The sequence below is a fragment of the Athene cunicularia genome (genome assembly GCF_003259725.1).
Source record: "Athene cunicularia isolate RWA chromosome 3 unlocalized genomic scaffold, athCun1 chr3_part1, whole genome shotgun sequence".
Classification (NCBI taxonomy): domain Eukaryota; kingdom Metazoa; phylum Chordata; class Aves; order Strigiformes; family Strigidae; genus Athene; species Athene cunicularia.
This window is the reverse complement of record NW_020799097.1, coordinates 87,520,745-87,530,731: the sequence shown is the minus strand read 5'-3', so window position 1 is coordinate 87,530,731 and position 9,987 is coordinate 87,520,745. Positions and strand designations below refer to the sequence as shown.

The 9,987-nt window shown below is 40.5% G+C and overlaps 2 protein-coding genes across 2 annotated transcripts in view; one reads left to right on the top strand and one right to left on the bottom strand.

Annotated features, from left to right (window-relative positions):
- Positions 1-4: 4 nt before the first annotated feature.
- NDUFAF7 (NADH:ubiquinone oxidoreductase complex assembly factor 7) lies at positions 5-9,117 on the top strand (the record flags this gene model as incomplete). Its single annotated transcript, XM_026844596.1, has 9 exons — positions 5-217; positions 342-422; positions 1,045-1,155; positions 2,056-2,266; positions 2,732-2,790; positions 3,506-3,619; positions 4,429-4,572; positions 4,911-5,084; positions 5,463-9,117. Coding segments are annotated over 9 exons (1,320 nt in total), but the record flags the coding sequence as incomplete, so codon positions are not given.
- Positions 6,713-9,987, bottom strand: part of PRKD3 (protein kinase D3) — a 49,545-nt gene continuing 46,270 nt past the window's right edge. Inside the window, exon 19 of the mRNA XM_026844393.1 lies at positions 6,713-9,605. Coding sequence (XP_026700194.1) covers positions 9,432-9,605 — 174 coding nt within the window. The 3' untranslated portion in view covers positions 6,713-9,431. The remainder of the gene's footprint in view (positions 9,606-9,987) is intronic.

The window sequence follows — 9,987 nt, the reverse complement described above, 5'->3', positions numbered from 1 at the left end:
CGGGGCCCGAGCCGCCCCGCTGAGCCCCCCGACCCTCTCTCCTCTCCCCACAGCTCCGGCGGCGGCGCGGCCCTGCTCGGGCGCGGGGGGCCAGGCGGAGCCCGAAGGGGCCAGCCGGGCCACCGCCATCCTGCGGCACCTGCTACTCAAGCTGCGGGCCACCGGGCCGGTGACGGTGGCCGAGTACATGCGGGAGGCGCTCACCAACCCCGGCCAGGTGCGGGTGGGGCCGGGGGTTCCGCTCCATCGCGGCCTGCGGGCCGGGGACGCCGGGCCTGTGTTCCCGGAGCCCGTAGTGCCGCTCACCGGGCCCCCGGCTCCTCTCCCCTCTCCCCCCGCAGGGTTACTATACGCGCCGCGGCGGCATCGGCGAGAGCGGGGATTTCGTCACCTCACCTGAAATAAGTCAGATATTTGGAGAGGTAACGCACAGTTCCGTGTGTCCTAAGTAACTTCACTGTTAAGTTACAGTTGTTTCTGGAGGAGGAAGGGGTGTTTCGTTTCTCTGGAAGATCAGGAAGTCCTTTCTTGGGTTATAATTTGGCTCAGTAATGTATTTTCATACAGAACGTGTTTATAAATAAAAAGAGTTATGGTGGCTTCCCAGTGTGAAAACTACTCAGAAATAGTTTTCAGATTTTGGTCTGGTTCACTCTGGTTTGTGTATCATTTCCAGTAGTGAAGACGGGCCTAACGCTGTGCTTAGTGACACTTTGGTAAATGTATTGTGGTGAAAAACAGTTGTTCAGCGGCAATTGGGCAGCAAGATGCATTTGAGCCTTAAGTAAAAGTCCTCGCTCCAGCCAGAAAGGAGTCCTGCGTGTCTCATGAGGGAGAGTTGCTTCTGCTGGGCTGACAGCAAACAGCTGCGGTTTTAATACTTAAGAGGATGAAGTAAAGCATCGTAATGATTTTTTCAAAACTTTAAAATAGAGATTATTGCTCAGTATTAGTTATTACCAAACAACAGGCAGGTAGGTACCACTTTCTGCAAGCTCTCAAGTTACACTGTAACTCTGTCCTTGTGTTGTTCTTCACTGTCAGTTAATAGGAATATGGTATATCAGTGAATGGATAGCCATGGGCAAACCTGAAGCGTTCCAGCTGGTGGAACTGGGTCCAGGGAGGGGCACACTTGCTGATGACATATTACGGGTAGGTAATATTAATATTTTTTATTTCTGCTTTTATTCCATGGCTACTATTAACCTTCCCTAGTAACCAAATCATTTCAGTCAGGAGATTTGCAGCTTAGACTTTAATTACATATATGCATGTTTCTGAGACCAGGTCTCCCAACTGAAAGCAAAACAGGAGCCAGCGTGTGCACACTGTACAGACGTGCATGGAATCTTGCAAACGCTGCTTGGTAGAAGGGGAGGGCAGAAATATTCCATTACAAGGTATTTCTGTATAGGAAACAATTATCCAAACTGAAATCCACTTAGGATGGTGTTGCTGTGGAGGGAGGCCTCTCTGCAAGCAATAGGAGAGAGAGGGGAGGATAACAATAGGGGAGTGAAGTTGTGTTGGTTCCTTTGAGGGTTCCAGGGGCTTATCTCTACTTAGTTAACCCCTTCTGTCCTATCGTGCTTCTATAGCTATTAAAATATTCAAAACTAAATCACTAATGGGAGTTAGCATCTCAGAACAACTTGTATTCTATTTACATAAGTTAATGAAAAAGAACTAATAACCACAGTGAAATGTAGGATATTGAGCACTTTTTGTTTATGGTGTCTCCAATGCTAAACCCTCTGCAGGTATTAGAGGAGCTACTCACCCTCCGGCTATTACTGTTCTAAATTAGCGTTTCATGTCCTTACAACTATATAATGTGTGCTGTGCAGAGCAGCTGATATTGAATTGATGAAAAAATTACTTTTTCCTTCTGGAGGAGCAAAAAGCAGTCTCTTTTGCTGACACTGTTTTGTTAAATGAAAGCCAACTAAATATTTTATCTTGAAAATAAATATTGAGATTAAAGGTTAATTCTGAAACCTTTAATATATACAGCACATGACTGTGCCTAATAGAATTCATCTGCCTTTATAGGTCTTCAACCAGCTTGCCTCTTTACTTAGTAAATGTGATGTCTCTATTCATCTGGTAGAAGTGAGTCCCAAACTCAGTGAGACCCAAGCGCTGATGCTGACAGGAGGGAAGGTGCAATCAAACCCCGAGGACAAGTCTGCTTACATGAAAGGCATTAGCAAGACTGGAATTCCCATTTTCTGGTACAGAGACATTCAAGATGTGCCACCAGGTGAGGAGCTGAAAGTCTTGTTACAGGGATGGTGTCCTTCCTCCATTTGCAGTTCTTAATAACGGAGGATGTCTCTGCTAGTCTTCATAATGGATAGAAAAGTAGTTAATGTACATATTTGTTCTTACTACTTCTGTGAGCCTGAGGCAGGATCTTGACTCATTCTCAGAACCGCTACCTATTCTGACTACCTTTTGACTATTTTGACTTTTCATGGGAAACCATTTACTTGCTTTGCCTGAATCTCCTTTTATGAGATACTGATCTAAAAATTCATGGCTGGAAGCTAGAGCTAGCTGTAGAAATGCTGTCTTTGATGTACCCAAACTGGAGGTAATGATAATTATTTCACAACCACAGGAACAAATTTAATTCATTAAAATTCATTAAAACATTTTAATTTTCAACTGGAAGCTGCTGTGGAAGCATTAATAATCTAACACATTATTTTTCACCTTCCCACAGGTTACAGCTTTTACTTGGCACATGAGTTTTTTGATGCCCTGCCAATACATAAGTTTCAGGTATAGTAAGAAGATAATCATAATTGTGACCATCCACTTAAATGTCTTTTCTCTTTGAAGAGTAGAATTATGGTGCCAAACTAGACACATGCATTGCTTATGGTGGTAAAATATTTCTAACTGAACCTGGAAAAATAAGGCTTAATTCAACTGGTAACTGCAAAATTAATAATTGCTCTTGAATAGAAAAACTTGTAGAAGGCTAAAGATTTCTTTTTTGCTTAGATAAGTCTCAGGTTTTTTTCTTATTTTTTATACTACATTAATAAGTTTTTAATTTTAACATTATATATCACTACTAAGACAGAAGGGCTTTTATCCGAATGGTAATGATAATAGCAAAATAAAGGTTAGTTAGGATTCAGAAGAAATGTTCAACTTCAATTTGATAATTAGTTTATGAAAATCAGTGGTAGAATGAATTATTTTGATAAGTTAAACATTGCACTGCCAGTAGAAGAGGCAGCATTTTTATCAACAGCATCATTCATTCAAGTGTAATTAAACCTGTAATTGTTGACTCTGCAGACAGCTCTCTGCCATAGACTTCTTTAAAGCCAGTTAGCAGAATTAAATAGGAATGAATAACTGTTAATAGCATATAATGTTCTTAAAACTTTTGTGAAAATGCTGGACACATCAGTTCACTTCAAAACCCAAGATACTGTATCTACCCACTAGAGCATAAAATGAGTGCTCTGGGTTCATTAAACAGAGAACAGAGAAAGGCTGGCGTGAAGTGTTGGTTGATATAGATCCAGAAGTTCCTGACCAGCTGCGGTTTGTCTTGTCGCCATCCAGTACCCCTGCGACAGAAAACTTTATTCAGGTAAGGTTATGCCTACTAGAGTTCATACATCTTTACTTGCTCTTTCAAGTGCATTTACTGCTTCTCGGTTACTTTGACAGCAAGAGGAGGGCTCTTGGTCTATAAATGAGTGAATAAAGCTTATCATTTCTGTTCTGCAAAACTTCCACGAGTGTTTAACTTTGTACGCTGGGAAAATACAGCACAAAAATAAACACGTGTCAAACTTTGCAAAATCAGAGCATAAACAGAATGTTTCGGAGAACAATTTGAGGCAGCAAGTGGCAGGGAGTTGAGTGTGTCACATCACCATCTCAGCAGTGGCCCTGCCTGAGCCAGGCTCTCACCCTGATGTGCATGTACTTGGTGCAGCTGGGTACTTCTGTGCTATACTGACCTGTAAGGAAAAGTGTCTAAGATTTTTTTTTTTTTTTTGCTAAAGCTCACTGGATTCTTAAAGTTACAAAATGAAGTAGCTGAGATTAAAACCAACTACATTTTCACATCAAAAGGCCTTTTTGAAGGGTGTGCACAGCTGAACTATTTTTATTCTTTCAGCACCACAGTAATGCAGTTTCACCTGATGCAGGTATTCTTGTTAGAAAAACATTGATTTCAGTTGACTAGGTTATGGAAGAGATGACTGAAATCCAGTATTCAGAGAATACTAATTGAAAATGACTTACCAAAAACTAGCTCAAGCTCTAGATAGCCTAGAATACAGCCCTGGACCTCTGTGCCCCAGTGAAGTGATGACAGTCCCAAGACATTGAGTGTGAAGAACTCTTGTCCCATACTTGTTTGCTAATACAGGTGTTTTAATGCACTAGCCTGAAGAAACAAGAGATCATGTGGAAGTGTGTCCCGAGGCTGGTGTCATCATTCAGAGGCTTGCCTGTCGTATAGAAAAGGATGGTGGGGCCGCACTGGTTGCTGATTACGGTCATGATGGAACCAAAACTGACACTTTCCGGGCAAGTCATTTACCCTGAAATAATAAGCCAAAATACCGTTCTCTTTTGTTTGTCGCTTGGATCATTAGGTTCTTGTATGAGAAAGGTCTTGGATGGACACAATAGCAAAAACTGCATTGTGCTGCAGTCATAAAACTGAGTAACTGAGTTCTTAATCAGTACCCATAAGGGTTTCTGTCAGATGGAAAGGTTAATCTGAGCCCTTGCTGCATTTATCTCAAACTTTCAAAGTATAATTTGCCCTTCTCACCCCTTGCACACAGAACTTACTCTTTGCTAGCCCCAGCCGTGGTAGCTTGCAGTACGGCAGAATATAATCTTCCAATTTAATTTTTCAGGGTTTTCGGAATCACAAACTTCACGATGTGCTGAGAGCTCCAGGCACAGCAGACCTCACAGCGGATGTTGATTTCAGCTATCTTCGGAAGATGACACAGGGAAGAACAGCCACGCTAGGCCCCATAAAACAGCAGGAGTTTTTAAAAAACATGGGCATTGACCTCCGATTGCAGGTACAATAGTACTAACAGGTGCATAAACCCTCCTAATCCACAAGCAATACTCTTAAGCAGCAAGAGAGCTTTTATAAAAATCTGCTTTTGAAAGAGTTGTTCAAAACAACATGTATGTATGAGATCAGAGTTGCTTCTCCTAGACATAAGTTACTCTGGATCCCCTAAAGTAAATGGATGATATTATATTTAGGAGTATATAATGCAACGTTTGCTACATACATCAGTGTATGTGTTCCACCAGGGATCTCACCAGTTCTGCTGAACATTATGGTGCTGTTACATTAGTATAAGCAAAAAGGATGCAGCAAGAGATTGCAGGTATGAGGGAATTTATAGGAAAGCAGGAAGGGCTATAACCGATGTTCTTTTTTTTAGGTGCTCTTGCAGAATTCACGTGACACAGCAACTCGGGAGCAGTTACTTCACAGTTATGATATGCTGATGAACCCCAAGAAAATGGGGGACTGTTTTAAATTTTTTGCCTTGCTGCCTCACCACAGACTTGTACATCCTGACAAGAAACATAAGCCAGAATCAAAGGCTCACTTACCACCTGTTGCTGGATTTGGTGAACTCTTACTGAAGTAATTTCAAAGATTATAGCAAGATGTATGATAGTTGTAGCTTTCAATAGCAACTTTATTTAATAAATTAAAAAGAAAATCAATGTAAAAGGAATAGAGTCCTGCATTTTATAGTTTACTAAAGGTTTTGTAATAATGTAATTGGCATACAGCATATGCCATAAGGTAGCTGTAAGGTAAGAACTAAGTATTTCGATTTATCTTCGACCTGAAGGCACATAAAATGTCACTTTACTGCTCCAGGCAATTTTTTCACACCACTCCACACTTGAGGGCCTAGCCCCATTGTGGTAGAGTGCTACTTCAGAGTAAATCCAGTGCAGCACATTAAACCTGTTGACTGACCTCCTCAAAGCAGTATGTGTAGATATCAAACACCACATGTAGAGAAACCAGCATACACAGGACGAACACTGTTTCAGGGGTTTTTACAATAGAGGGAGTAAAGTATTTACTAGTGAAGTCAAGTTAAAACTCATCAGCAAATCGTTTAAAAGTACTCAGCTTTGGTACTTGCTTAAAAGGAAATGCCTTGACATTTCTGAAGATATGTTTATGAAGAGAATAGTGACAGGAACCATGCAAAAAGAGTTATTAGTTCCAAAGCATCTGCTAACAGAATTCTGGTAACAAGGCATATCTAATGACAAATCCACACACAAGGAAGTATAAAGAACCATTTGCTAAGAACATTTGAAAGGAGAGAATTTGTGTAAATAAAAAAGAAGTCTGGTAGGGAAATAAATTTTATTTTCAAGCTTATCAGAGGATATTTACAAACAATGGGATGTATAAAAATATAAAAGTACTTGACAGTGTCCTTTTGAGGCTATAAACTTTACATGAGCTTTTTTCTAGCATCATCATAGCACTATTTCTTGAATGAACGCAACTTAATTCATCTAGGAGAAAGGTTATTAAACACTGTAACCTACTGCTGTCAAATTTGCAGTAAAGGTAGGAAAAAAGGGAATAAAAAAACTCAGCTATTTTTACTACTCTGAAGAAAGGTTACTCCTAATGTATGTCTAATTTTTTTTTGGCTCCTCAACTATTAGCTGCTTGGGGCTTCTAGTGTCTGGCCCTAAAAGTCTGCATATATGGTCAGACAATCTCCTCCAAAGACCAACAGCATTTTTTTTAATACAACTTGAAGAATAAATAGCTCATATAATATTTTGGAACAGAGCAGACTTCATGGGGAGAGACAGCAGCTAGGCCTTCTACTTCGTTACTGTCCCCTCCTCCTTCCATTCCTGTTGTGCTTTTTCAAGTGACTGAGCTGGCTTTATTTTCTCCCTTATCAAAAACAACAAAACCTATAAGAAAACCTGAAGTGACAGCTCAAGTATAAAATCTGAAGTTTAAAACTAGACTCTACATTATTACATTTAGGATGGAAGATAACATGAAATTTCACTGAAATTTAGTCACTTGAGCTGTGGAAGTTGAAAAAAGAAAAAAAAAAAAGCACTGCTTCCCTTGCTAAGCCTGGGCAAATACCAGACTACTAACTTCATCAGTGATTGTTCTGGTTCCAAAGATGAGAAATAGTGCCTCTCTGAAGAATCAGGTCCAAAACCCTGCCTTAACAGGCAGGTGAGGTTAAGGGACAAATTCTGCCCCTGTGGAGCTGCTTTGCACTGCCTTGACAGCCACAGAAGGGGGAGGATGACCCCCAGTGTAGGAGTGGCACGGACTGCCATCAGGCAAGTCCCCCGCACAACCTGAGAAAAACACATGCTAGGAGAGAGAACACATGGTGGGCAGAAGGGCTGAAACACTCTGCCCACTGCTGGCTGTAGGAAACTGCCATACAGGTTGCACCAAGGCCTTGTAGGAAGTTTGGTATATCCCTACAGGGAAACCAGAGTTCAGCCTTAACCAACTTAGACACCTACCAAATGCAGTGGCAGTTAGATTAAGGGCAACAGGAAAAGAAAAGCTGGGTTAAAGACCCAAGCCTACCTGCACGTACATACTTCTGTGACTGCCACTGACTTCGCTGCCAGGTCACTCACTGCAAGCAGCTGCCAGCCCTGAAATAACCTTGTAAGATTTTATGCATATCTATCAGAATAAGTCTGCTCACCTGCTTCCTTCCCTGAATAACAATAGGAAAAAAATTACTTATCTACACACAAAAAAAAGAAAATCTTTGTAGGAGAGGAGATACTCCAAAGCTTCTCATTGACTTTGCAGTTCAAGCCTGTTTCAATATTTTAAAAAGTATTTCAAACCAAGCTCCAGTTAAGCAGCTTGGCACATCAGGGATATATGTACAGCCATTCAGCACCTTCCAGCAGCACAGTGCTGTTATCCCACGCAAAAGGAAAGATTTCACCTTTTCCATTTTTTAAAATATGACCAAAAAAAAAAAAAGCCCCTCTTCTATTTGCATTTAGCATTCATGGCCTCAAACTTCTTTGAAATACCATGAACTTTAACTGTTAGACTGTCCTCTGAGGGAATCATTTCCAAAGAACACTGCTGCTGCTTCTCTGTTGTGCCACAAGTCCAGTAAGTGGTTGGGAATCCATCAGCTGAAGCATCTGCATAAAAAACTGAATTTGGAGTTGGTCTTGGACTCTTCATTCAGCTCTAACAACAACACTGAGCACAATAAGGACACGAGGAGCTGCAGGTTAAGGTCAGAAGGCAAAGCCCTTTCTCCTACAACGCAGCTGCCCTGGCAGAAACAACAGGTGATCTGATATCCACGGTGACTTAGGGGTTTTGAGCACAGTTAAGATACAAGCTAGCAGGCTACAAACTCCTGATGTAAGTCCAGGGAACCTTAAAACACATTAGAAAAACATCAGAAAAATTTAAAAATCTAATTACTGAAAACAACAGAAGAATGTGGCATGTATTTTTCCCTACTCTTCCACATCCTTCTCCTAGAAGCTGTTTTTTCAGAGTGAAAGGATATGCTACATCAAGTCTTGTATGATCTCTGTGCCTTACTTGCAAGTTTTAAGGCAAAACACTTTTGGTGTGTAACAATGATGTGTGCTGCCAGCCTTGCACAGCAACACACTGTTGTGGCTTATTGCTCCTTTTTAACATACAAAATAAAGGACTAGCATAGCTTTGATTGTCATCTCTTCAGATTGTCAGCCAGCATTTCAAGAAGAATGTAAGAAGTTACAGGGTTTTCTTTTCTTTGGATATCTGGAAAAAGTTCAGTTAGGGCAAAGACACACATATTTAACTGTCTTAAGAGCAGCAAATTATTCCTTCATCTATGAAGCTGTATTTCACCTAAACCACCATGTTTTGCTATTAGCCAAGGTATTCCACGCTGATTTATTTTTACAGTCTCTTTTCACCATGCACAGTTTAGGAAACGGGAAATGTATCTAAGTAACAGAAAACAGTCCTCTATGGCCTAGTAAATAGGGATTAGAAAACCATTACAAAATTCTTATTGCATAGGCTATGAATAAAAAAAAAAAAAAAAAAAAAAAAAAAAACCTTACATTACACCTCAGTAATGGCTTTGCAGCCACACAGCTTGGTGAAATGTTACCCAATGGGACTTATCCCACTGTCCAGTAACTACTCATAGTTTAAGTCAGAAATGGAGAAGAGCTTGTCAGATGACAGTCTATTTCCATGTCAATGCAGGATCCCCTGGGGCTTTGCACACTGAACTATGTGTACAGCATTCACAAAAGAACAACAGTTGCTCCAAAACTTATCTTCAGTTTCTGTCTGGAAGTGTCCTTCTCTGTTGCAATTTGACATAATGAATAAATCAAGGGTCTTCTTCCATGTCATCTGGATTAGGAGCCATAATGAAATGCTGGGGGTACTCAAGGTTGTGTTCATAAGCGTGTTCTTTCCAGCGTGCATCATCACTCTCATGGGTAATGTAACGCTCTCCAATGCGTGTCTCAAATTCTCTGAGGTCAAGCCAAGTCTGATAATCCTAAGGAGTAAAAGATGCTTAAGGAAGCAGTTTAAGAGACAGCAGCACCATATTCCCAGATAAATTCTGCAAATTGTGTCTACTTTTCATATAAACAGCCACAAGATATAATCAGCAAGGTCTGTTAAAAAAGAAAACAAAAAGCAACCACACTGCCCCTAATACCCCAGAGTGTCCACCAAGAATGGTTCAAACTTAAACAGGCTAGTATCTAAGGTTGTAATATTGTAAATCATTAAAACTTTTTGTAACAAGACAGCTATCTTAGCTTTATTAGAAAATTAATTGTATATATACACACACATTAAGTTATTCTAGTATTGTTTGTGCTCAAAATTAATTGGATTTTCCCCTTAGTGTCTTTTAAGTCTGTTATTTGTGT